Source organism: Oxyura jamaicensis, chromosome Z (assembly GCF_011077185.1).
Source record: "Oxyura jamaicensis isolate SHBP4307 breed ruddy duck chromosome Z, BPBGC_Ojam_1.0, whole genome shotgun sequence".
NCBI lineage: Eukaryota > Metazoa > Chordata > Aves > Anseriformes > Anatidae > Oxyura > Oxyura jamaicensis.
The window spans coordinates 34,551,799-34,579,075 of record NC_048926.1 but is presented as its reverse complement, the minus strand read 5'-3'; the positions used below and the strand labels follow the sequence as shown (position 1 = coordinate 34,579,075).

The 27,277-nt window shown below is 39.5% G+C and overlaps 2 protein-coding genes across 5 annotated transcripts in view; one reads left to right on the top strand and one right to left on the bottom strand.

Moving 5' to 3' along the window:
* Positions 1-27,277, top strand: part of PSIP1 (PC4 and SFRS1 interacting protein 1) — a 54,037-nt gene that overhangs the window by 18,854 nt on the left and 7,906 nt on the right. The window contains exons 2-13 of one of the 3 annotated variants that reach the window (XM_035310899.1): positions 456-577; positions 1,524-1,600; positions 5,411-5,549; positions 11,266-11,382; positions 14,029-14,133; positions 14,466-14,528; positions 17,992-18,106; positions 19,858-19,933; positions 20,888-21,113; positions 21,844-21,962; positions 25,005-25,060; positions 26,254-26,324. In XM_035310899.1, the coding sequence (XP_035166790.1) occupies positions 506-577; positions 1,524-1,600; positions 5,411-5,549; positions 11,266-11,382; positions 14,029-14,133; positions 14,466-14,528; positions 17,992-18,106; positions 19,858-19,933; positions 20,888-21,113; positions 21,844-21,962; positions 25,005-25,060; positions 26,254-26,324 (1,236 nt within the window). In that variant the 5' untranslated portion in view covers positions 456-505. Of the gene's footprint in view, positions 1-427; positions 578-1,523; positions 1,601-5,410; positions 5,550-11,265; positions 11,383-14,028; positions 14,134-14,465; positions 14,529-17,991; positions 18,107-19,857; positions 19,934-20,887; positions 21,114-21,843; positions 21,963-25,004; positions 25,061-26,253; positions 26,325-27,277 lie in introns of those variants that run through there. The other 2 variants (XM_035310900.1, XM_035310898.1) reach the window with 2 other exon arrangements.
* SNAPC3 (small nuclear RNA activating complex polypeptide 3) overlaps positions 13,540-27,277 on the bottom strand; it is a 51,678-nt gene continuing 37,940 nt past the window's right edge. Inside the window, exons 9-11 of one of the 2 annotated variants that reach the window (XR_004746398.1) lie at positions 20,370-20,409; positions 18,860-19,988; positions 13,540-14,368 (exon numbers count right to left, since the gene is read on the bottom strand). Coding sequence is in view for 1 of the 2 variants with exons in the window: in XM_035310904.1 (XP_035166795.1) it covers positions 17,683-17,751; positions 20,367-20,409 (112 nt within the window). In the remaining variant the exon portion in view is untranslated. Of the gene's footprint in view, positions 14,369-17,266; positions 17,752-18,859; positions 19,989-20,366; positions 20,410-27,277 lie in introns of those variants that run through there. The other variant, XM_035310904.1, reaches the window with a different exon arrangement.

The window sequence follows — 27,277 nt, the reverse complement described above, 5'->3', positions numbered from 1 at the left end:
CACCGGCGCAGCCGCCCGGCTTTCCCCCGCTGCGTCCCGCGGGGGCGCGGTGCGGGAGGATTCCGGCCGCCTTTCCTCGGCCGTGCCCGCGCCGCTCCCCTCCCCCCGCCGCCCTCCGCCGCGTGGTAGCGCCCGGCACGGCGGGAGGAGGGCGCGCGGCGGCGGCGGCTAAAGGCGGAGGTGGGCGGCGGGCCGGGGCACAGCGCGGGACGGCGGGGCGCGGAGGGGGGCGGCGGGCCGAGGTGCCGTGGGCGGGCCGGGGACGGAGGGGAGCAAGGGGCGGCGGTTGGGCGAGCGGGGCGGCCGTTGGGAGCGGGGCGGGGGCGCGGGGCCTGCGATGGGTACTGTGAGGCCCTGAGGGTGCCGCGCTGACCGACCCGACCCGACCCGGTGTGTGCTTCCCCCGGCAGCGGCACCTCGCGTGGCTGGCGGCGCCCCGGCGGCGGGGGCTGGAAGCACAGAGCCCTCCCCTCGGCCCCGTCCGCGTCGTGCACAGCGAGAAGCCATGAGCCGCGATTTCAAGCCCGGAGACCTTATCTTCGCCAAAATGAAAGGTTACCCGCACTGGCCGGCCAGGGTAAGGCGCCCGCGCCTTCCTCCGCATCCTCCTCCTCCTCGCCCTCCCGCCGTGCCGCTGCCCAGCACCTGCAGCGTGCCGAGCCGACCCGGGGGAGCGGCTCCCAGGCGGCCCCGCAGGTCCCCGGCTCCGCTTTGCCTCACGGCTCTCCTTGAATTCAGTCTGTGCTCCTGGAAGCAGTGGCCCTCTCCCTGGCTCGCTGTCCTCATTTGCATAACTTGGCTTTCAGCAGCGCTGCTGTTCTCAGACCGCTGCGTGGTAGTGTAACAAAGGCTGGGGCTGCGCGAGGACCTGGTTGTACAAAAACACAGCTCCCGGATAGCTGCTCCCTGTTGGCAAAGGAAAATTCGAACTAATGTCAGTGTTGCTGCTCGCTATTAAAGTCAGGCGTCTCTGTAGCTTTTCCTGGAGAAGAAGCTGAGTGCAAGCGATAAGTTGTCCAGGCTTTCTTTCTCCTGTTCCCACTCCTGCTTGGAAGTGCCATGGCAAGTTCTGTGACTGCCTTCCAGCATTTCATGGCTGTGGAAACGTAGCTAAAAGACTTAACTATGTGCTATTTAGCTAAGAGGTAGCATTAAGAATTGTTTGTTAGCTTTTTTGTTTTGTTTTATTGTTAAATGTAGTGACTTTTCATGGTAACTGGCATCTGGGCTTGGACAGTTATCAGCTCAGCATAAGGGGAGGAAGTGGTGTTGTGGCTTATGGTGAAGGAGAGATGTTTTTTGGATGGAATGTCCTATGTTGCTGTAACACAAGAAGGGTTTTCATTTCCTATTGTTGATAATACTGTTGTTTAATCGTTTTTTTTTTTTTTTAACATTGTATCCTTGAGACCTGCTTTACTTCTCTGTAGCATTTTTTAAATGTTTTTAACAGTTCTAGATGTTTCCCTTTAGGCTGTTATTAACTGTTACTTGATTTCAGTTGTGGTCTTTATTTTCCTTAGGTGGATGAAGTTCCTGAAGGAGCAGTAAAGCCTCCTGCAAACAAAATGCCTATATTCTTTTTTGGCACCCATGAGACGTAAGTCCTTCGTATTTAAGAGACGTGTTTTTTTTTATTTCATTAGCATTCTGTAATAGGAACTTAATGACTTACCTGAAAGCTGTGTGTTTTAAAACTATGCTGTTCAGTAGCATGTCATCTCCTGAATTAATTTCTTTTGTCAAGACATGTTACTTTCACACTTGCTTAAGCTATTCAAGGAAATGGAAATGGTAGACTGTGACTATACCATGTACTTTTTCCATGCCAGTCGAAAAACAAATCCTACCCCACGTGATATGAGGGGTGAGTTTTTCTTTCTTTTGTAACAGACCTTAATTAAGCTCTCTATATAGTCAAAATTCTCAGAAATACGTTGTTAAAGAAAGTGGAATATTGCGGAGAACAATGAAATAGGAAAAAATTGAGAAATAGTTAAATTATCCTGCTTTACTCGTCACCATTCCCTCCCTTCCGAGATGTCTGGTGGCATGGGTCTTCTTTTTTTTGTAGGATTTTGAGAGAAAAATTAGAAGACGCAGTTCTATACCTGTTATCCTGCAAAACATCTGTCTTTAGGTTCTTTCAACAATGCTAGTACTTTGCAATCATAAACTTGTTTTGAGGGTATTTCCACTGCTAACTTTTCTTGCTGATACACTGCTTTTTATGTAGTTCTCTTTTGTTAAAATTATCATTGTTACTTCATAGTGTGAGTTTGTTCTAGTGTGGATATCTAGGACTTCAGATTCAGTGCTGCCTTTGTTGCCCCATTTATTTTTAAAAAATATATAATTCATTTTTTTCCCTCTTTTTCTTAATAAAATAGCAATTGGCATATAAGCAGGTCACAAATAGTTACGTATAAAAGTACTCAGTTTCTTGCATTTTACGGGAAGGCTTTGTTTTATCTTCCTCCCATTAAATATTTATTCAAATCTCTTTAATCTGTTATTTCGCATATGTTTTTAAAAATAATTCACATTAAGAGAATATCCAGTGCTTGTTGAACTAAAAAGCAAGCATTCTATACTGTTTTTGAGATGAGTTTTTACTGTTTTTGAGAAGTAGTTTACAAATGAGAAAGCTTTTTGTGTGCTTGGCTTATATACATTCTTTCAATTGATCTTACCAACGGATCAGTTACTGGTTTATTTTGACCATGAGTGTTTTTTTGTGGGTGAAGAGAATTGTGAAATTCAATTCAAGGTTGCAAAGTTTGCACATTGTCCCTTCACTTAATGATACACTTCTCCTAACAATAAGTTTAAACAGTACACTTGGTATTCTTTATTTTTTTTTCCAGAATGTTTTGGCAGTTAAAAATATTATATTGCTTTGTTTGTCCCCTTTGATGTATGTCATCCTAGATTGATCTTGGGTTTTGTATAGTTGTATGTGCATGTATTATACGTGCTTACATGCACGTATAATACATGCGCATGAATATAAGGGAGAAGGACATAACTCCTTACTTAAAGGTTCAGAAAGACCTCTGCAAATTTTAAGCACCGTGGTGCATTTTAAGCTTCACTTAAGTTCCTAACTCATGCTTGTCTTTGGATTTTCTTTTTCTCATTTGCATGGGTAAATCTGAAATATCTGTTCTTCACTCATTGACACTCTTAATAAAGTTTTACTGCAGTCTAGTTTTTTGTTTTGCAGGCTGTAGTTTCAGGATTACTGCCTTTCAGAGATTCATGGAATATAGGAGAAACTTCTGTGTCAGTTTCACATACAGCCTGCAAAGTACAGAAGCTGTACTTTGCAGTGACCTAGCTGTCTTGTTCTTTAAACATGCAATTTATGTAGTGCTCCTTAGAGTGGTAACAGGTGAAACTCTCCAGCTTTTCAATCATACTTATTGTTGGGTACAGCATATACCTGTGAATAACAATGATGTATTACCACCTATGCTCAGTGAACAGGTATTTGCTTCTTACAATAGGTTTTGGAGATTTGGGTGGCATTTCTTTATTTCCATCTTTGTCTTAATGTAGCAGCATTCTAAGAGAGTAAAAAATGTTATTTTAAAGAAAGCTTTATTTGGATCCTTTGTGCTAGTATATGACATCGCTGCAGAAGGCCACACTGAAAATGTAGTTTATAGAACCTGTGTCTTTGGGTAGGGCCTCTACACTAAGTTTTCTCGTTCATTTTTGGCGCATGGGGTTTTAAATACAACAGCCCAGTATGCTACATGGCCTCTTCTTGGTTGAGAGTTCCTGATGTTTTTCAAAGCTTGAGCAATAGATGTGGTAAAGCCATACAAACCTTGGAAAAACACTTCTGCTTAGGGGATAGGGAAGAAAGGAATCAATGCTTCCTAATTTTGTCCCGTCAACTTTTCATTTGTCTCTTTCCTCAGTATTTTTTTCTGGTTAAGGCGGCTTTGCAGATGTTTGTTTCCTGTGCTGGCTGAACTGACTATAACCATATCTTGGGAAGGGGTGGGTAATTTGCAGTCTAATCTCTCAGTGGTTTACATCATGCTTTGTCCACATCAGTAAGTGTTCTACTGTTGGAGCAGGAGATGCTTAAGCTTTCTAGATGATAACATGTTGTCTTTTAGTGTAGTAGGGTGTAGGTTTCAATTAGGTCTTTTTAAAGATGATGAAGAAAATAGGAGAGTGGGGATTAGAAGTATCTACATTTTCCTTGAGCCATTACTTTAGAAAGCAAGTACCTGCAACTTTTCAGATTACCCAGTCTCATGTCAGACAGCTGCATCTAGACACAGCAAAAATAAGAATGAAACTCAAAGTGGTATCTTTGTTTTAGCAGCGTATGGATTGCTGTGCAGAAGCTCTAACTTGAAAAGTACCATCAAAGTAGCCTTTGATGGTCTTCAGCATAAACCAGAATATTTGTCCTCAGTAGTTTTACCCCATTCTCCTAAGTCTAGCTTACAGAAAATAGTGTGGATACTGTGACTTTGACATACAAGTAGAGCTAGGCTGATAGATTTAGTTACACAGCTTATGGTAGGGGTAGTGCTGTGCAGGGATGTTGTCAGCTTGTGTGAAAAAGATGCACAAGCTATCTGAAAGCCTCTTCTAAGAGTAAATTAAATTTAAAAAAGAAAATGTAAACTGCAATATTTACTTTCCCAATAATAGGATTGAGGAAGAACCTTATGGAAAGGCTTAAGGTTTTTATTAAATACAGTAAATAAAGTGATGAAGTTTTATCTTCAAAACTGAAAAGTTACTGAATTAATGCTGAATTATACAGCATTCTTAAGGACCTGGGCAGTCAAATACATTCAGGTGTGGGTAGTCATTGCCTTCCAGTGTTGTTTTTCATGCCTGATACACTTAAGATTCTTCTTGAATTTTGTCTTTTAACTACATTGTTTCTGATTTAGTAACTTCAAAAGATTTTCTTTGTTATTTTGGAACCACTTCGGCTTTTTTTGTTGTTAATCTCTTGTATTATGTAGTCAGGATATAAGAATTCTTTATTCTTAACACTTAAGCCCGTCTTTCTAAAGAAAGCATGTGCTCTTTCTGTTCATTCACAAGATAAATTTTTAGTTGTTCTGGTTCACAGTAGTTGGCTGTCTTCTGCCATGTGTCAAGAAACATTGTCTGTTTCTTGCCTGGACACTCTTCACCTTAGGAAGGAGAGGGGCCATATATGTGGTGGTAGAAATGGAAAACGTGGGCTGTTGAGGGTTAAATTGGGAAAACTAAAGTTGCTTATGTAACAGAATTGTTTGTCTGCAATGCTGACAACCAATGTTTCTTAATGATATTTGATGCTTTTTTTCTCCTTTTGAAAAAAAAAAAAAAATATTTAAAACGTGAGTAGTTTTTTTCCTGGTAACTCTTTCTTTCTCTTTTGAAGGGCATTTTTGGGACCAAAGGACATATTCCCTTACTCTGAAAATAAAGAGAAATATGGAAAACCAAATAAAAGAAAGGGCTTTAATGAAGGCTTATGGGAAATCGACAATAATCCTAGAGTGAAGTTCTCTCATCCACAGGTAAGTTATGCGGAGTTTGCAACTACTTGTTAATGTACTGTTGGGGGAAAAAAAGGCAATGAATATTTACTGCTCTAGGATAAAGAATCACCGATGACACTAAATTGTAGGTTACACTGTGTTTTGTGTTTAGTTTAGTTTAGTATCTCTAGTTTTAGTACCATGAGACTTTTCATGTAAATTTTATTTTTCTACAGTAAGCTCATGAAGAATCATGTTGACAGTTTCAGAGCATAAGTCTATCACTATTGAAAGTTGAACATATTTTTTAGTGTTGCTCCATAAAAGCACACGTCAAGTCATATTCAGTCAGACACAGTTGTACTTAAATGGTGGTTTTTACTCAGTCATCAGTAATCTCAGTCATTTTACTACTTCCTGTTACCTAAGCCCAAGTGGTTTTCTCTGTAAATACCTTTGTAAGGTTTCATTGCATGCTTTTGTAGTACACTGTATTTTTATTGTAGTGGCTGGAAATAATGTTATTCTTGCTTTTTGCCCCTCTGTCATGTGACACTCTCGATTAAGTTTTCGTTTGTCGGTAGTTCTTTGTTTCTTACCCTCTTGGTAAACATTGGAAGCTTAAACTGGAGCTAAGCAGCTCTACCTATAAAAAGGCCCAAACTTCTTAAAAGAAAAAAAAAAAAATCTTGATCATTTTTGTCTGTCTTCTCTAAACATTCTATAGCTTCTTGGTTTTGGTACTTATAGTGGACCCTGATCACATACTGGGGCCTCTAGACATTATTGCAGTAACAATAAAAAACAACTGGTGTCTGTATTTTTTTTTTTTTGTGCTCCTACATGACATGCCAGACTGCCGTATCTGCACCAGGTAATTCCTGCTCCTAAAGACATCCCAAGTTACTGCATCTCTAGTTTGAAGGGTGGATCAAGAGTTAAGCTGAGCAAGAGTCAGCAAAAAGAGGTTGTACTCTGGATGTACACTTTTTCTGCCCCCGGATGCTAATCCCCTTATAACAGTGAGAAGCACTGTATTAATAAAAGATAGTTGTTTCTTTTTTCTGCTACTGAAAAATATGAGTCATTAGACTTTCTGCAGTTTTCTTTGTGGCATCTTAGGAGAGGTCCTGCCAGGGTGGCTGAGGAAGTTGTGAACCGTAGCTTAGTTTTATGTTATCAGTCAGATCTAACAACATGAAAATCTGTTGTTGGTGGTTTATACACAGCAAGGTCTGCCAGTGTTGTGTTTAATAGTGAAGATGAATAACTTCAGCTAAGCAGTACTTTGAGTTGCCTTCTTAACATCTCAAGCATTTCTATATACTTTTCCAACTTGAGGCAGACAAAATTGCCAACAGATGTATACAGTCTAGTTTCTTAGTCTAGCAACTTTGCTGTGGGAAAAGTCCATTATACCTTTTCAGTATCATTCAAACAGTTTGCTCCAGCTTCTGTAAGAGCTCTTTGACTGGCTGTCTGTGTGAACTGGTCAGGTTCTGTCTAGAGCCACTGGATTGTTTTTTGCCACTATTACTTTTTATGAAAACAATAACAAAAATAACCCCATGTTTAAAAACAAACATGAAAAAACGGGGAAAAAAAAAAAAAAGGGAAAAAAATGTTTTAAAACAAACGATCTTTCCACAAGTAGTTTTAAAATTCTGTTCCTGTAAGTGAGCTTTAAAAATAATGAAAGAATAAACCGTTCTTGGGGATGTCTGAACAGGTAATGTAAATTGATTACAGGGCTATAGTGACTAATTTGCTTACATATATTCAATTTTACAGAATGAATAAAGGAATTCAAGGCCAGGCTGGACAGGGACCTGGCACCCCTCATCTAGTGGGTGGCATCCCTGCCTATGGCATGGGGGTTGGAACTAGATGATCTTTAAGGTCCCTTCCAACCCAAGCCATTCTATAAATGGGGTAAATAATGGCTCAAAGTGTTTTGTAAATGGGGTTACATCAGGCTGGTGGCCAGGCACTGCTGGGGTTTTCCAGGGCTACATTTTAGAGCCACTTCTCTTTAATGTTTTCATAAATGAGTTGAACAAGGACTGAAAGATATGCTAGATAAATTGGCTGATGACACTAAATTGGGAGGAGTTGTTGACTCCCTTAAGGGTAGAGAGGCTTTACAGAAATGTTGACAAATGAGGGGGCTGGGCAATCACCAATTGAAATTCAACAAGAACAAATACCAGATTCTGCACCTGAGACATGGCAACCTTGTCTGTACACACAGTCTGGGTGACAAGAGGCTGGGGAACAGCCCGACAGAAAGGGATCTGGGGGTTCTGGTTGATAACAAGTTGAACATGAACCAGCAGCATGCCCTGGCAGCCAGGAGCGCCAACTGTGCCCTGGGGTGCATTAGGCATGGCATCACTAGCTGGTCGAGGGAAGGGATTATCTTGCTCTGCTCTGTGCTGGTGTGGCCTCAGGTTGAGTAAGTGCAATTTGGGCACCTCAGTGTAAGAAGTAAATAAAATTATTAGAAAGCATCCGAAGATTATGAAGGGTTTAAAGGGCAAGACATATGAGGAGCGGCTGAGGTCCCTCGATTTGCTCAGAGCAGAGCAGGCTGAAGGGAGGCCTCATGGCAGCCTGCAGCTCCTTCACAAGTGGACAGGGGTGTCCTCGGGACAGCGACAGGACCCGAGGGAATGGCATGGAGCTGAGACAGGGGAGGGTCAGGCTGGGGGTTAGGGAAAGGTTCTGCACCCAGAGGTGGTCGGGCACTGGGACAGGCTCCCCAGGGCAGTGGTCACTGCACCGAGCCTGCTGGAGTTCAAGAAGTGTTTGGACAACGCTCTCAGACATGCGGTTTGACTTTCTTGGGTGATCCTGGGGAGTATACTTAATGATACTTGTGGGTCCCTTCTAAATTCTATGATTTATGAAATTTTCCTCTGAATTTTCACCTTAATTTTAGAAAGCATTTTATTTTAATAGCTTTCCCTTTGTTATCCGTTCTTAAAAGCAAGGTTTACTTGGAGCAAATCAAGCTCATAGGATTGAGTGAGCTCATATTTTTACATGCAGGCATTTCTTGTTGCAAAAGGACAACACCTGGAAATAGCTATATTCTGTAAAACAAATCTGAATGTAAAACAGGCAGAGTAAGGGTTACTTGACCTGAAATAAAGCCAGCAGTAAGGGCCTACTTTAAAGGGATTTTCTCTGACAATATTTGATACTTTCAAGTAGACGAGTCGTATGTCTTCCATGGTTTTTCACCAGACACCATCTTTGGTGTTTAATTTGCAGAATGGAGTGTTATGTCACTGTCCCTCAGACATCCATAGCTAAGATGGAAGAACGTCCCACTTTATGCAATAATGAGAAAATTGTACTGTGATTTTTTTTGTTTAATTTTTATTTATTTTCAGCTTATGTGCTGAAATGAGCTTTATTTTTTTCAATACTTCGCAGGTAATGTACAATTCACAAAGATGAGGCATCAGAGGTACCTTGTTTTATTTTGTTGTTAGTTTCCTGATACGTGACTAGGTGATGGCTCTCCTGTTTGTGAGGATGTTGCCTTAGCATCATATTCTATAACCTGGAGAGATGAGTACATACAGATTCTCAGTAAGAGGAGGATGCTCATCTGTCTGATAGGCAAAATCTCTGTGGCTGTCACAATTAACAACTGACATTTTTTTTAAGGGTAGGGGTTCTAGACATTTTAATCCAGGGACGAAAGCAAGCATGCGAGTTTGATTTAATTACCTATGCAGTTTCATGGGAGTTTATCAGAAACTAGTATTAATAGTAGCAGAGTGGCTGGAATTGGCAAAATGGGAGGGAGGGGGGCTTAGAGATCAAAAAGGGGTATGTCACAGGCCACAACACACTCTCAAGTCAGGTAGTTCTGCACAATTTAGCCAATAAACACAAGCTTTTTGTTACAGATCTATGCAATGAGAAACAAAGACAAACAGGTTACAGAAAAATGCCTCAGCCTTCCCTCTGTATACTTCTGTTCCACTCTTGCTGGTCTCAAGTCTCCTTGCCACACGTTACAGTCAGTCCCTGGGGTGAGGTGATGTAGGTGTAGTTACTATGCTTTTGCTGCTCCTTGTTTCTTAGTGGCTCTGAGTGGGCTGCGGTTGCTTCTGAGGTGTACCTCCTCACCCCTGCTCAGGCAGCTCCTCTCGGCTCTGAGCCTGGCCTGGGGGATGCCTCTTGTGCCTCTGTTCTTTCCCTCCAGCCCTAGCATCTCTTTTGCCCTGGTGTCCCCTCCTGCCCAGCGCAGTCGTCATCTCACTGATCAGGTACTGGCTCTCCTTCCACGTCATCACTCCAGCCCTCATCAGGCACCTATCTTTCCTTCAGCGTCTCTCTTGCCTGTAGTTGTCACACCCCTCCCCGTGCCTTATCCCCACAGAGGCACCTCACACCCGCACGCGCTGGGTTGGGTGCGGGGTCGGCTGGAACCGGCTGAGGCCAGCTGCAGGCAGCCCCTCAGTGCTCTTCAGCCCTGCACCCAGCCCCAGCGCCCCGGACATGACAGGAGAGCCTGTGAGAGGAGGTCAGTGCAGGCAGCGAGCCGGCCTGGAGGTGAGGGCAGTAGTGGTAGGCTGTGGAGATTTAGAGGGAAGGTAACATAAGTAAACTGGTGAGTGAGGCCCTTTTGTTCCAATGATGTTTTGAAGTAGGGCAGTACGTTACAGCCTACTGATATATTGCAGTTTATGTAGGTGACATTTACATGTGATACACATACAACCTTTTGGCTTAACTCAAACTTTCTTTGAGTTAAATGAAGCACAATTACTGGACAGTAGTACGGAATATGGTTCAGTTGCCAGAGTCTAAAAATTTAAGTGTGAAGAGGGAATTTTGTGTCTGGCCTTGGAACAGAAGGCTAGAGGAGGTAGTCACATGGAGATGTTGGCAAAATCAAGGTTTTATTTTGACTACAAGATAATATTGAAGTGACAGACATGTCAGCTATTTGTAGAGGGAAATTAACTCCTTTTTTTTTTTTTTTTTCTATCTCTTTGTTGAGTATATTTTGTTTTGCTAAGTCCTTCTGAGAGCTGCCGTTTCTGTTCAACTGCCAGAACTGGCTGGACTGTTCTGAAAGCAGTATTTATACTTCACAGATGTTGCTTGTAACTGCTAGTGAGGAAGGTAGAGGGTAAAAGGGAGCTTGTGGCTTGGGCTTAAATCCAAAACCACTTCCTCAGAGGGGGAAATACTAAGAATCAGAGGAGTTCTGCCAGCTTTGTTCGAAGGAGCTGATACTCAAGAGTGAGGATGCTATCCACAAAGTAATGGAATTTTAAAAAGAGTAATTCTGACTTTACCTTGTCAATTACCATGTCTTTGAATTTCAGTTTTAGCCTTTGTTTTTTTCTGCTCATGTTTTCCGGAATTGGTACCTGGCTCTTGCTCACTTAGGATTGACAGCTCATTTAAAGAAGTGTTTCTTGACAGGAGCCTTGCAAGTTGTATTTAACCATTTTTTCTTAGTTATTTGTGAGAAAAATCTTGCAGTAGTTTTATTATCATTATAGCATTAGAACTTGAAAGCTTGATAATGAAAATACAATTTAAATTGATAAGCGTGAAAATTAAAGAAATAGTTATATTTTTATATTCTTGTAGATTCTCACAAAGGATTCCTTAGGCTGATGTTTTCATCAGTAACTTATAGGTGGCAGAACACCTCTCGGTGTAGTTACTCTGTAGTTCAGAAAGTGATTTTCATTTCAATTGGCATGTTTTTCTATTGAAGTCCCATCCATCTATTAGCACTTCTATCAAAGAAACTCTTCAAGAAAGCAGTCAGGATTCTCCTGAGGGAAGTGAAGAAAAATCAGGAGCCAAAAGGAGAAAGGCTGCTCCCCCAAAAGTAAGTGACAGAACTCGTGTTTTGTTTTACTGTCAACCTTTCAAGTCAAACCTGTATTGTCAAATTTTTATTTAAATACTTGAGCCGTACTTTTCTGTCATAACTACGCATTTGGTTGTTATAATATTTAATATATGTATTACATAAGTACATTAAATTCAAAATGATTGCCAACGTATAACTTTAAGATTACCTTCTTCTCTTTGAAGGCTCATTAGTATCATTGTCTGGTACAACTGTTTATTCAGTTAGAATATTTTCCCCTGAAAAGCCTAAGAGAACAAACATTCAGTCCCAAAAGAACTTAAAGAGTTTTTAGGTTTATTTGTCTGAACAGATTAGAGTCAGTTTGAATTACACCACACACTGTGATGTGAACAGATATAAAAGGCAATATATAATGGATAAAAAGATAGTTGTATCAATTGAATTCAGGGTCAGGGAAGTGTCTTGTGAGTAATCGGTAATTTATACAGACAAGGTTTAGCTTCTTTGCCTTGTCAATGTGTGCGTACATTGAAATCTTCTGAAACAAATTATGCTTTTAAATATGTTGTATTCATAGTTATGAAATGCATTACTGTCTGAAACACCATTTTCTCAAGCTGTCTGCTGCTGTACATTATCCATGTTTTAAGAGGGGAATCTTTCTAGCTTACTGCTTACTTAATGATAACATTGTAGCACATTGCTTTGAACTTTCTCTATTCTTGAATGTTTTGTTCATGTGTTTTCTATTTTCCATACAGTGTGGAAGAGTTGTTGTCATCTCCTTTTTTTCTTAAAAGAGACTAGAATCCTAAAATGACAAAAAATATTATGCAAATGATATTGATAAGTTTATCGCATCTCATTTATTTTTAACTCACTTCTGGAAATTAATACACTACCGAACAATCAGTGCCCTTATAACAAGTGTCTAACTCTTGAATAGAGTTACCTTAATTATGCTAGATTTCCTGTTGATTATTTGTCAAGCTTTAATGTAGTTTTACTGTAGATGTAGGTGACTGTCCTTTATCATTGAAACTGAAGAATTGGCAGTGTGCTTAATACATAGTGAATATTTATGGATATTCCTGGAGGATTGTCTAGGAGCTGTAAGCTTGTTTTTCAAGAGAAAAAAGACCTTCCATTTAAAAATAAAAGTGACAAAAGTTGTTGTGTTGAGTTCGAGACTGTGGAGGTATTTGAGTTATTTCTTCCAACTTTTTGCTGCTTTGAGTATTCTTAATTTAGTACCAGCACATTTGGAAGGTCAGCGTGATTTGCGTTCTGTCAACTTTACTTCAGGAACACTTTTCAATATGTAATTTCCTCATAGAATTAGTAAACCAGCTGTTGTTACTCTTTCTTGCCTATGAACAATGCTGGTAAAAGCATTTGTCTCCCAGCATTTGCTACTGCAAAGGGAAAACTTTATTTTTTCTTGTACTGGACTGGTTCATCAGTTAGCTTCATTGTTAATGTATGCAGCAAGCAGCTTGTGCGATTGGAGATGACAATGCCATCATGTTTCCACTGAAAAGTGCTTCCTGGCTGTCCTGGCCTAGCTCTCTGAAAGAAAAATACAAAGACCGTACGTAGCCCTTTAAACACCCGAATGGAATGGAATGTCTTGAAGGGATAGATTTATGTAATGAGTCTCAATCAGTTTACTGATTTAAGACAACATCTGTAGCAGATTTACTCCATTGCTATTGATACTGATGTAGTTATAATATGCTTCTAACCATTGTACTCAGACTTCTTCTGGTTTTAGTGTACAGTGATTATTCTTAAATTAGCAGTCTGGAAAAAAAGCAAACTAAAACAAAACAAAGCCTTTAGTGATATAATACGGCTGTGATTATCGATATTATGTGATAGCCCCCTGTCTGCGATGCTTTGTTCCATTTTTAAATTTTAAGACATGTAGCTACTATTAAAGGGAATTTCACAGTAGATGCTTGCATGTTGGGCAAAGCAATAGCATTAAAGTTGAGAAGATGAAATTAAGTTTAAAAGAAGAAAAAGAAAAATGCACATACCTAGGCAACAAGAAAAATGTTGATTATCTCCAAGTAATTTATTACAAACTTGATGTTCAAATCTAACTGCTTGTCTAAAATGAAAACTAGTACTTTTAAGGTATAAAAAAGAAGAAAAGTGCACAGGTTAAGTCACACCATTTATTACTAATCACTGTCTCACATGATTAAACAACTTGTTTGTGGTCTGTTTACTATATGAAGTCTTTGTTTAATAGAGTGATAGTCTTTGATAAATGTCTGTGGCTGTAATCCATATGTATGCCTGAGCTGATTCAATTGAATCTTGAATATTAGCATGAACACTTAGAAATATGAACATTTAGAAATCATGTAAAGTGATGCAGTGAAAAAGTAGTTACATTATCATAAACACAAAATGGACTTGAATTTCCATCATAGTACATAGTTATCAGAATACATACATCTGCAATATGTTTGAAAGTGGTCCTGCCTTGTACTCTCAATGTGTATGTAAGAAAGAAGCGTGTATACAGGCAGACTTAAATGATGTAAAGAGAAAAGCAGCATAATGGTCATTAGCATGTGCTCATTTAGCTTTTGTTTCTTCTAAGTACTTTTCCATACATTGAGTTTGTGTTGTTTCTGTTTGCAGTTGCCCCCTAAGAAGGATAACAGCTTAAGTACAGTAGTGGAAGAAGAGAAAGAGATGGATACTACAAAAGAAGATGATGTACCTTCTGAAAGAAACAGTAAAGAAGTAATGTGAAAGCTCATCTTTTCCTGCATACTAAAGAACATTTTAATGTTATGTCAGTTAATTAAAATCTATTTTTATGTCCTGGGAAACTACATACAGTCACTGCTAGTGTGACAGTCTCAGGACTGAAGTTTAAGCTGTAAAACTTCATATCTGTTGACGCAGATTAAAACCTCTCATAGAAATTAACAGGAATTTAAGCTTTCAGCAGAGAGGAAACTTTAATCTGTCTTGTCTGAGTTAAATTAAAAATCACGGCAACAGTGTGTTTTTATCACCTCAAAAAATTTCCTTCTTTTGTTAAAACTCAGCATCATTTTCAATTTACACAGGATGTGGTAAAAACAAGTGATGCGTCTATTCCTAAAGTTGCTAGAAGAGGAAGAAAAAGAAAGGTAACAATATGGCTAATGATTTATGTTTAGATGTGATAATACTGGTATCACTTTCTTTTGTGACAGATTATGCATAAGTTGTTTGACTTATGTTTTGTTTTTGCTCTTCCATCCCTTCCAAATAGCTGGAAGACTTGCAGGAATGGCAGTTTTCTCAGGGAATATTTTAAAAGCCATAATTCTGTTTGAATTCAGCATAGAGTAGGGAGTTCCCTTGTCTTCCCAAACAGTCCAGTGTAAATAGAAAAACTAACATAAAATAATTTGTCTTGAAGCTCTGAAAGAAATGTTTAACATCATCTTCACATTGAACCAACACCTGAAATACTACCCATTTTTGTGAGGTGCTTTTGTGCTCTCTTCTACCTGGGAAAAAATGGTGTTCTTATGAAAGAAGCAGTTCCAGCTGCTAGCTTAGTGTACTCCAGCATCAGTGTTCATGTGGTCACACAGCAAGCTAGATCAAGGCACTGATCCAAATAAAAAATAGGTTAAAGTGGGGCAAAGTTTAATTTTAATTTGAAAGTATTTCCTGATTTTTAACATGAAACATTAGTGCTGACAGAAGGGATGAGTGCAAAGGTGTACTTGTGGACCTTAGTGTATTTGTGGTAGGTAGGATACTAAGTATAGTTTGCTTCATGAAAAAGAAAGATACCCATTTATATATTCTTACAAAAACAATTAAAAAAAAACATAATTGAAAGAATACTTTATTAAAAAAAAATCTTAAAAATAAATCTAAAATAATATTCAGTGAAGCCTGAAACAGCAAGGAATTAACAGTATATCTGTGAGTGTGCATATGTTTGATATCAGCTTCTAAGTGGGAGAGGAGCCTTTCAGGTGACATTAAAACAGAGATCTCATTCTGTACTTTTTCATAATGCACTCAAATCTTATGGCTGTGGTGTCTTTTGGTTTGTTTGGCATTGTTGTTTCCTTAGTGTCATAACACATTTCAGGCCCCAGATGGTTTCTTCTGTCACACTTAGCAGCTTCAGTTTTGTGTTTGGCACGTGCTGTTTGTGGTAGGTGGTTTAACCAGAAATTGGCATTACTGCAGACCATTGCTGAGTCACAGAATGGTTGAGCTGGGAAGGGACATCTGCAGGCCATCTGGTCCAACCTCCTGCTCAAGCAGGGCCTCCTAGAGCAGGTTGCCCAGGACCATGTCCAGGTGTCTTTTGAAGATCTCCACTCCCTCGCCCACGGAAGAGAACTGCTTCTTGATGATGGAACTTTTTGTGCTCCAGTTTGTGTCCGTTGCCTCCAGTTTGTCCATTGGACATTGCTGAAAAGAGCCTGGCTTCATCGTCTTTGCACTCTCCCTTCAGACATTTATACACAGAGATAAGATCCTCTCCAAGCCTCTGTTCTCAGAGGAGATGTGCTCCAGTCCCTTGATCATCCTACTGGCCCTCCATTGGACTCTTTTCTGTACATCCATGTCTCTTGTACTGGGGAGCCCAGAACTGGACACAGGTGCAGCTTCAACAATGCAGAATAGAGCTGAAGGATCTCCTCTCTTGATCTGCTGGCAATACTTTGCCTAATGCAGCCCAGAATACAGTTAGCTTTTTTCAGCAGCTTCTCTCATGCAGGACAGTGTAAGAGGCCTTACTGAAGTCTAGGAAGACACTATCTGCTGGCGTCTGTCACCCCCATCCTTCAGGCTGGTGATGTCATTATAGAAGCGTAACCAGTTTGGTCAGGTATGACTTACTTTTGGTTAATCCTGACTACTAGTGATGATTTTTTCCTTCATGTGTCTGGAAATGGTTTCCAGGATTAGCTATTCTATTACATTCCCACGGAAGGAGCAGAAGTTTTCTGGGTCCTGCTGCTTGCCCTCTTTGAAGATAGGACTGACGTTTGCTTTCCTCCAGGCTTCAGGCACTTCTAGTTGCCATGACCAAGCAAAGACTGTACACCAGCCTTGCAGTCACATCTGCCAGCTCCCTCAGCACTCATGGGTGTATCCCAACAGGATTCACCATGGACTGGTGAATGTCCAGTTTGCTCAAGTATTCCCTGACCTGATCCTCTTTCACCACAGGTACATCTTCCTTGTTCCAGTCTTTCAGCCTGTCCTCCGGAATCTGGGATTCCTGAAGGCCAGTTCTGCTGGGAAGGACTGTGATCTTGGGCACCTGGGCCTTTTCATTGTGCTGAGTAACCAGGCCTTCTGTTTCCTTCAGCAAAGGGACTAGGGTTTTCCCTAGACTTCCTTTTTTCACTGACTACTTCCAAAAGCCCTTCTTGTTGTACCTGGCCAGAAACAATCCCATTTGGGCTTTAGCTTTCCTATATTGGTCCCTGGCTGCTCAGACAGCATCTCTATGTTTCTCTTAGGTCATCTCTCCTTGCTTCCACCCTCTGTAGGCCTTCTTTTTCTGCCTGAGTTTGGCCAGGAGCTCCTCATTGATCCGTGCAGGCCTCCTGTCGTTTTTGCCTGATTTCTTCTCTGTTGGGTTGCGTGTTTGCAGATCAGAAAAGTGTTGTCTATGAAGTTACATGGCTTTGAATGCATTCCTCATATGCCTTCAAAAGAAACATGGTGTTTTCTCATCTTTGAATTGTTTAAAAAATAAAATTTATCGGTTGTTTTTCTGTCTTAAACAGTCCGTCTATGTGAGATGTCCCTCTACTTCAGCCTTGATTTAAGTTTGTCTCATTCTTTCAAAATAGCTTGTTATTGCTGGTTTCCAAAGAGAATATGAAGATAAATGTTTGTCACTAACTTTTCTGTTGCTGCAAGCTGATGCTCCTGTATCTACTACACTAAATTCTGTGAATGTTTTCTCCAGCTGGAATTTTTCTATGTTCTTTTTATCTGCTTTTATGGAATGTTTCTGTGGGGAGATGCCTATCTTTTTTTTCTTTTTCATAATTTCTCTCTCTTTACCACCCAACCCCTTTAAGGTGACTGTGTGGATGAAGTTCGCTATGTCTGGTTAGTTCAGCTCGTACTACTTTTCCATTGTGGATAATTAGCTACAGAGCAGGTGTTTTTCTAAGTAGCTCCATCTACTGGCCAGATGCTGTGATACTGCTGGGAAGATGATGGCATCTAAGAGTTGCCCATTTGTGTATGGGCAAAAAATGAACTTATCTGCTTAAAACTTGGTTTTGATATCCTGTTACGGTGATATTAAGGATTCTTGTAAATCATTCTTTTACTTCCTTGTACCAAGATGGTTTTATTTTTCTGAAGATGAATGATGAATAGTTGAAGTGATTTGAAACATTACTGTAAGATGTAGTCATGGTATGGAGCATGTAAAGCAAGTGATATCTTTTTAAGATATACTGTTACTAAATTTGATTTTTTCATATGTTAAAAGCAATACAGTAGTATGGTATATTAATAATAATGCTAACATTTAAAGCTGTTGTTTGAAGAAGCAGTTTAGAAGTGGGTGCCCCGTTTCTCACTTTAGTAATGCATTCCTTAAACTAGGCTGAAAAACAAGCTGAAGCTGAGGAAGCAGCAGTAGTGGCAACAGCAGCAGTTGCAGCAGCAGCTCCTGTGACAGTGTCTCCAAAAGTAAGCCCCAAAAGAGGAAGACCAGCAGGTAAACTTAACTAGGATTTTTTTTTTTTCTGCCACAGAAATACCTTTATATAATTAGAGAGGTTTTACTGTCTCTTTCCACCTAAACTACTGCAAACTATTTTCTTATGCTAAGGGCAGTCCTTAATAATAGCTTGTAATGAGAAAATATCTCACATCTCAAACTGAAGGATTTAGGACATAACTGGATTTAAATTGTTAGCATTAATGCTCAGTCGTCTGAATAAGTCTCATAGTTTAGGGGGGTACAAGTGTCCCCTTCAGAAAAGCATTCTTCATAGAACCCTGCTAAACTCTAAACTATGCAATAAGATTTCTTTGTGCACTGTTGCTCTGCAAAGGTTTAAAAACATACAGAATACTAGAGAGTAGTTAAATTGTTGTTAGAACATCCTTAAAGCATGAGTAAGTGAGCTGTGGGGAGACGGTGCCTGTAGGTGGAGCTCAGAGAACAATAAAAACAAGCAAAGAGTAGGAGAGACTCATTTAAAAATATTTAAAACAATAAAATTATCTATGTAGATTGACAGACAAGTGAAGTGAAAATACCACTACTTTATTTAAAAATATATCATTTGAACCACCTGCTGAAAATCCATTAGGGCGTGGTTTTTTTTGAAGGTAGCAATGATCCAATTTGTTGGAATCTTTGTGGTAAGCATGCAGATATTCTTGAACTGGTTATTAACTACTTCACTAGAAAACAGTTCTTGGAGCAGTTAAGTACATTGTATGACCATACGGTCTGCGAAACCTGTATCTGCTCACAATATGAAAATAACTTAGAGAAAGTGCACAATTAACTAAACTTAGTTGCTGTTGCCTTGGAAGCTGCCAGGAAATTAAATCCACAGTTTCCCTCACAATTTCATTATATTTACTAAATGTACATTTGTAATATTTGTATGTACTTCTGTCTTTAAAATGTATTTTGTTTCCACTAACTACTGTCTGTAAGAGCAGGAAACGATCTGTAAGAGATGCTTTTGCCCTCTATATAAAATCCCATACTGTAAGATGTACCATGCAGCATTTTCTAGTGTCAATATGATGCATGCACCTCTTGCTTAACAGTGCTCTACACTGACACCAACAAAAATCTAAACACTGGGTATTATGTCTCCTGATACCACAGGGAACATGTGGTGAGACAAGCACATTCTGCAAATTTAAAGCTGTAAATGCAGTGCACTGAGTATTTTTGTTTGACAGAGTGTGATGTGTTTAAGTGCCAAGAAGGCAGATAGACTGTCAGATATACTGTCTTGCAACAATATGGCTAATGTGAGGAAATGCCAAGTTTTTCTGTATACCTTGGCCTGGTGGTAGAACTTAAGTGGTTTGCTACCAAGGTAAGCTAGCTCCATGGTGTACCAAAAACTACTGGCACTAAACAGGCTCCATGTAAATGCTGACACGAAGTGACTTCTTTACACTTGTTTCTGATTCTCTGATTTCAGGCTTGTTTATATCAGTTATGCAACATTTGAAACAAATTGTAATGCACAGAGTGCAGAAAACACCAGAGAATTGGTAGTTTGAGCCTGTGGCTAGCAAACAACTGAAGTATAGAATAGCACTAATTTTTCAGAGATCTTGATTAAAAGCTGGTACTCACTTAACACTTGAATTTTTTATAAAAACTGTTATTTTGGTTTAAGTGTAGCTTCTCTTGAGTAAGAATCTTTCCTCAGAGACAAGGAATTAGATGGTAGCTGTGAACTAACCTGTTATTTCTGTATTAAAAAATAGCTTCTGAAGTAAAAGTTCCAAAACCAAGAGGGAGACCCAAGTTGGTGAAAACACCTTGTATTTCCGAGGGTGACCTGTGAGTTGTTTGTTTTTGTTTATTCTAATATAAAACTTCTTCTTTAACACTGTCCTGTATGTGAGGACTTCATATGTAGTTTCTGATTGTTTTTTTCCCCTCTAGTGGTCAATATATGAGTCACTGTTTGTTTTGATGTTATTTATGGTTCTCTATTAACTCTTGAGTTACTATTATATAGTATTATATATGAATACTATTGCATAACTCAAGGTATACAATTGCATAATTCAAGACAGAAGATCTTAACCTTCCTGATTTGTGAAGTCTGTGCAAAAATCCTTATGTAACTGCATGCTGTGTGAAAAGATACTTGAGAAGAGGAAGGCAAGATCATACAAAAGGAAAATGTCAGTTTGTTACATTTTGTTTCAAAATTCTCTTCTGATGGTGACTGAATTCCAACACTGTCAGCAACCTAAATTTCATACTTATTCTCCATTGTCCTTGTGCCAAGCCTCAAGTTTTTCTCATAACTGAAAGAAAGTTCAGCATTAGCATAATTTTCTTTAGGTTAGCAAATGCACAATTTCAGTATATGTACACCTTAATTATAATTTATAAAAATTACTTTAGTGTTTGCGCTCTGGAATAGTCCTTGGTCCTGCAGATACATATGCATGTGGAACTTCTGAGCATTAACTTCTTGAGTTTGCATCTATGCACAATTTGTTTGCTTCATTAGGGCCTCTATACTATTAATAATTAATATCTTCATTTATTTGCATTCAATATTAACATTCTTTTTTTGCCATAGGTGATGGACAATAATTCTAGAAAAAGACCTTACATTTTTTGACCACAGTCATTAGATGAACTGAGAGTTGATTAATTTCATAATTTTTAAGATTCTGTATTTTTAAGAAAACACACCTTCCAGAATTGAGAGAATTTACTTGCTTTAAGTTCACTGTTACTAATGATGATGATGCCTAAGTACTGTTCATGTTTCAGTGTTACTGAGGAGGAGAAAGCAAAGAAAAAAGGAGCAGAAGAAAAGTCTAAAAAACAAGGGAAGAAGGATGAAGAAAGTCAGAAGGAAGAGGAGAAACCAAAGAAGGAATTTGACAAAAAAGAAGGAAAAAAAGAGGCTGAACCAAAAAGGAAGAATGCTGCAAAAGCGGTTTTTGCATCAGCTTCTGATTCTGAAGATGAGGGAGAAGAGCAAGAGGGTGACAAGGTATAATTTGGCTTTACTGATCTATTTATTATAAAGGAAAGTAGTATCACTGAAGATACTTTTTTTTTTTCAGGTTGAAAGGGACCTTAGAGTTCATCTAACTCCAATCCCCCTGCCATAGGCAGGGATACCACCCACTAGATCAGGTTGGCCAAGGCCCCATCCAGCCTGGCCTTGAACACCTCCAGGGACAGGACATTAATTGAAATTAATGCCAGATCTTAATGTTGGAACCTTGTGGTTGGCTAATACAGAGATGCAGAATAAAAGATGCAGAATATTATTCTGTCAAATAGTTCTTTCAGACTTTTTTTCAGTGGCTTTTTTTGTTGTTACTGCTATTGTATTTGTTTTATTTCGATTGTTTTGTTTGTTTGGGTCATTTTTGCTTGAATGCTTCTAAGAGAACATTTGGTTTGAAATAAGCTTTGGAAAGATATAAGGCCTTCCCAGTCATTTGTAATTTCTTCATTTTTGTGGTGGTCAGAATATTTTCTTCCAATTGGAAAAGGATAAAGGACTAAAAAAAACAGTTTATCAGCAAGTGGAGGTCTCGTATTTAGATGCAGGGAAAGCCAACTGTTGTCAGGTTGTTGCATGAACCAGATTTGCTTCAAAGACATAGTGTAGGTAGGCTCACCTGTCTGAGACAAGGATTTAATCATCTTGCTTTACAGTAACCTAAAGATTCCTTTTATCTTTCCAATCCTAAAATCCCAAATAAAACCAGAAGAAAAAAGGAGGAAGAAGCTTGCAGGCAGCTCATAGAAGAAGCATTATGAGAGGCCAACATGAAAGAGAGGTGACAGAACGAAAGCGTAAGCAAGAGGAGCAGACAGACGGTGAACTGTGAGTATTGTCTAACATGCAATGTCTACAAATCATAGGAGTACTTAGAAACTAGCAGGAGAAGACAGTATATGAAAAAAATCCAAGCTGGCTTGTACCGTATTCTGTTTTTCTCTCTCCCCACCCTTCTTTTTGTCTATTTTACATTCTTTTTAAGTGGAGAGTAAAAAGCTCCTTCAAATCAGTATGTACTATTAAGGGAGGATGGGAAGAATTGAACCTAGAAATGAAGTGATGTCAGTCTTCCAATGAGTTGAAATTTCTAGCAGAGGACTGATCCTGGGGTGTGTTTAGAAGTATCCTAAACACATTTGAGAATGGAAATTATATTCTGGACAGCCTTGTATTTTACTTTATCTTGAAGGCATTGTATTGAGACTGGTAGGACCTATTAATCAACAGTAATGGATATTTTTGATCAGGTTGTGGAATGCATAGTGTTTCCTGGAAAACATTCCCGTCTCTGTATGGCAGCTGGAGCACACTCTGTCAGATGGAACGAGAAAAAAATTAAGAATTACTCTGGCACTGCAAGGGCAGTTGATTGATACCAAGAGCAGTCCAAAGTATCACAAATGAATCAAGCGTAAGAGTGGAGAGAAGATCCTGCCAAAAACTGGGGGGGGTGGGGCAATAGGAAAAAATTTTACTCCTTCTCAAGAGCTATTCTGCAAATGGGTTTAGAAGCCATCACCACAAGAATGTGATGTTCCCATCCCCACAGTTGATGGGCGGGCAGAAGTAAGGGAGAACAAGGTAAAAATCCTGAGAAAAAGGGGGAGGATAATGGTCCCCTTCGTTTATAACAAAAATTCTACTTTTTTCACATCCGTTAATAAGATTGTAGTTCATCTGGGGTTTTTATCCTCTACCCCTTTCTTCTCTTTCTCCTGTCACTCCTACTGTGGAAAGCTAACACAGTTATTCTGCCTGCCAGTAGTGTTTCCAACTACAGAAATAATAAATTGTCCTTAGAATTTTTGCAGCTTTTAATGTATCACTGTTTAAATATGGCATACACTGACTGATTTCTGCAGTTAGTTGTCATATTGATTTGGTTATAGTAACCAAATTTCCTCTACTTTTAAATGACTTTTGTATTATATTCTCTCGAGGGTATATAAAGCTTTGTTTCAGAAAACTAAGAGGAATAGTTAATGAATGTATAATGAATTTAATTGTAGCTGGATTAATGGCACAAAACTTCAATTTACTCTATTAGTACATGAAATGTAGGCTGATCTTGTTTTTTGGTTATCTTCATCAGTTTAATCTACATTTTCTTGGCTGTAACTACTTCATTAATATTTACATAAATGTACTAACAGTGCTCTGTACAAAATTCAAGGAAATCTTAGTGTTTAAAGGCCATGAACTTGTGCCACCAGTTGAAGTAAAATAGCCTTATGTACTTGAAAATTGTTGTAACTGGATGGAGTAAGGAAGGAACATGGAAGATGACAGACATGAAGGCCTGAATGTTTTATGGATGCATATTGCTAAACATTTAGTCATGACATGTTGAAGTATGATTCTATCAATCTGTCTATAAACCTACAGTGTTTGGGTTGGAAGATGCCTTAAGGATCACCCAGTCCCAACCCCTGCCACGGACAGGGACACCTCCCACCAGCCCAGGCCGCCCAAAGCCCCATCCAGCCTGGCCTTGAACACCTCCAGGGATGGGGCATCCACAGCTTCTCTGGGCAGCCTGTGCCAGGGCCTCACCACCCTCTGAGTGAAGAACTTCCTCCTTATGTCCAGTCTAAACCTACCCTCTTTTAGTTTAAAGCCATTCCCCCTTGTCTTACCACTCCACTCCCTGCCTGACAAATGTTCCTCTCCTGCTTTCCTTGTAACCTCCATTAGGTACTGGAAGGCTGTGGCGATGTCTTCCCATAGTCTTCTCTTCTCCAGGCTGAACAGCCCCAGCTTCCTCAGCCTTTCTTCATAGGAGAGGTGCTCCAGCCCTCTGAACATCCTCATGGCACTCCTCTGCACTCCTACTTCTTATGTCCTTGTGCTAGGGGGCCCAGAGCTGAACGCAGGGCTCCAGGTGGGGTCTCACAAGAGCAGAGCAGAGGGGGACACTCACCTCCTTCACCCTGAGGGCCACACTGCTTTTGATGCAGCCCAGGATACGGCTGGCTTTCTGGGCTGCAAGCTCACATTGCCAGCTCGTACTGAGCTTCTCATCAAACAACATCCCCAGCTCCACTTCATCAGGGCTGATTATAATTATAAAATAAGGCTTTGAAACCCCTCAGTAAGACAAGACGGAGGAATTCTAAACAGGTTTACTGATCTTCTCTGAAAAAAAGTTAATCTGGTTTGAAAGATTTTTGCTTGTCTTGCTCTTCTAAGATGAAGGTACTTTTTTTTTTGGTTTCTTGAGTTCCAGTTTTACCTTTAGAAAGGCAATTAGAAAGAGGCAGTAGATTTTGGTTAAATCATAATAAATTTTCTTTAGCAGTATTTGTGTCCAGGACATTTAAGTTATCATTGACACATTAAAGGTCAGTTGTAGGATACATACCATGTAATAAACCACATGAGGAAGTTAAATCACATACTAACTGATTATGATTAACTGATCTTTCCATAGTTCCCCATGGTAAAGTTAAATAGTAGTATTGTTCTTTTCTTTTTGGTTTACTTCTTTTTTGTCATCTTAAAGCATTTTTTCCCTCCAAAATTAGCTTTGTACAATGACATTTTCCCAATTTGTACATGCAGTCAAAACAGAGTATAGTTTACAAATGTGATTTGTCTTTACAAACCTGTAATTTGCTTTTTTGGGGGAAACAGTCTGTCAGTGTGTGATTTATCAGCAATATCACAGCTAAGTAAATAACTTCTATTTTTTTTTTCAGTCTATGAAAACCAGGGCTTAGTTCATTGTGGCTTTTGCATGCTAATGTTTTACAGAGATAGTATGTCAAAACATGACATCTCATCTGTGATCTAGAAACTAAAGAGGGAAAAAAAGACTGAAAAAACGATTTTACAATTTTGTAAATAACACTTCAATATTTCTAATAGGCAGAGTAAAGAAGAAGGCAAGAAAACAGAAGTTAAGAAGATGGAGAAGAAAAGAGGTTAGTTTAAAGAAGCTGGCAGAATATTTTGGGTCACCTTAAACTTTGAACAGAATTAACTGCCTGGATAAGATAATCTACTGCTAATGGTGGCGTTGGAATCTCAGTCCATGTTGTTTGATCCATGACTGCGTCTTTCTGTGAAACAGGACATTCTTGTTCTGTGTTTGTTCTTGGTGTGTTCCTTCTTCAGTGCATTATAACAGTTCTCTGCTATTCCTATTTTACTGTCATTCAAGACTTTAAACCTTTTCCGATGATCCCTTCTGATGGTGAAAAAGAAACAAAAGTTCCTATTCTTTGAATCGAATCATTCTAGTTTTCCCTTCATTTTTTCCTTTGTCTTCTCACAACACAAGATAATCTGGGGGACCTCTTGAAAGTATTTAGATATTACCTTTTACTGAGCAAGAGGCTTGCTAAGCAAGAGGCTTGTTCTTCCTAAGCAAGAGGCTTAGATTCAGATTATTGTGGTCTTGCCTACTAACCCAGAGTTGCAAACTGACCTTCACAGGGATAAGTCATTCCTTTTTTAGTACTCCTGTCTTTAAGGGCAATCCAAACACTGGCTGTAATTTGTAATAAAGTAAAGATCCACTGGCATGGACTGCAAGAAGATCCACTGCTGGCAGGGAAAATTATCCAAACCCAACCAAGACGACTAGACTTAAATTCTCTGTGTGCAGTATTCTTCAGAATATGTACCACTTCAGTACAGGCAAAAAAAATAGGCATTTGGCACATAAATGTGCATGTCCATCTCAGACTTGTCTTTCCCACCTCCTGCAGAATGTGTACTAGATGCCATTTTATTTGGATGGGTTTGGACTAGGACTTCATTTATGTCCAATTTACTGAAAACAAAACCTGTTAATATTTAGGGAAACTTTCCTTCTAGCCTAGTTGCGAATCAGATGGTGACAGGTAGATACTGAACCTGAAAATTATTTTCAGCTTAAACTTCCTAAGGAGAAAACTTTGCAGGTTGCTTGTAGTGTCCAGTTTAAACAAACTGTGTACTTCACTTCAGGTCATAACCCCTGTGGCATGCTTGAGTGTGCTTGAAAGGTTATCTGAATTGGGCTGTCTGACCATTTTTTTTCTGCTTTGTGTTCAGATTTCTGTAATGGTTTCTACAAAGCCAAACCTCATGTGATTACCAAATATTAATGCATACTATTTTTAATCTTCAGAAACATCAATGGATTCCAGGCTTCAAAGAATACATGCAGAAATTAAGAACTCCCTAAAAATTGATAATCTTGTAAGTATATGTGTCTTCTGAAGAATTCCAGGAAGAAATACTTACGTTTGTTTTTAATTAATATTCTGAGAATGAAAGGATTTCTTTTTTCAATTTGAAAGCTAATGATAATGATTTAAATAGGGTTACTATAGACATTAAAATATTGATATCACCAGGTAAAATTGGTTTTGTTTAAAAATACTTCAGAATAAATTACCTATCAGAAACATTCAAATAAGATGAGCTGTACAGTAACATGAGAAGAAAGCAGTTAGTCAGGTAGTGGCAGAGTATCTGCTGTAAGGGATGGAGACTCCTATCTGCTGTCTCAGCTCACTGTTGAAGAAAGTTTGCTGCCTTCTGAGGGCTCAGATTCTTAACTCTACTGACAGGTGGCTGAGGCTTGTGTGGCCTTCAGGCTTTTTGTTAACTGCTGCTGTTTTTCTAGTGATACAGTCAGGGGAGACCTGCAAAGTACTGAGTATGACTCTGTGGCTCTGAGGGTGATGTTCAGGTGCACCGTGGACCTGGGTGGTCTCTATCTTCCCAATGAAAGGAAAGGGCTTGTGAAGGAATGGATAGATCCTGTGGGTCAACAGTTGGTTGGCAATTGTGGGTCAACAATTGAGCTGATGTGAGCAACAGGATTTGGCTTCCAGATGACGGAACCACTGAGGATCAAGGGCTGCGAGGAGACAACAGGATCCACCTGACCAACTGGGTAAAGGTATCACTGCCAAGAAGCTGGTCAACCTGGTTAAATAGCTTTAAACCAAGAGCAACCGTGAAGGAAAAAGTGAGGAAATGGTGGACCAGGATGGCAATATGTGATGCAGGGTGATATGAACAGAAGTAACCTTGTTACCAACAAAACAGGGCTGAAGTGGAGTCACTACAAGTGCATGCACAAAAATGAGGAAGTGCCGACAGCACAGCATTACCAGGAAATCTCTCAGCCTTTCTAGAAAGCA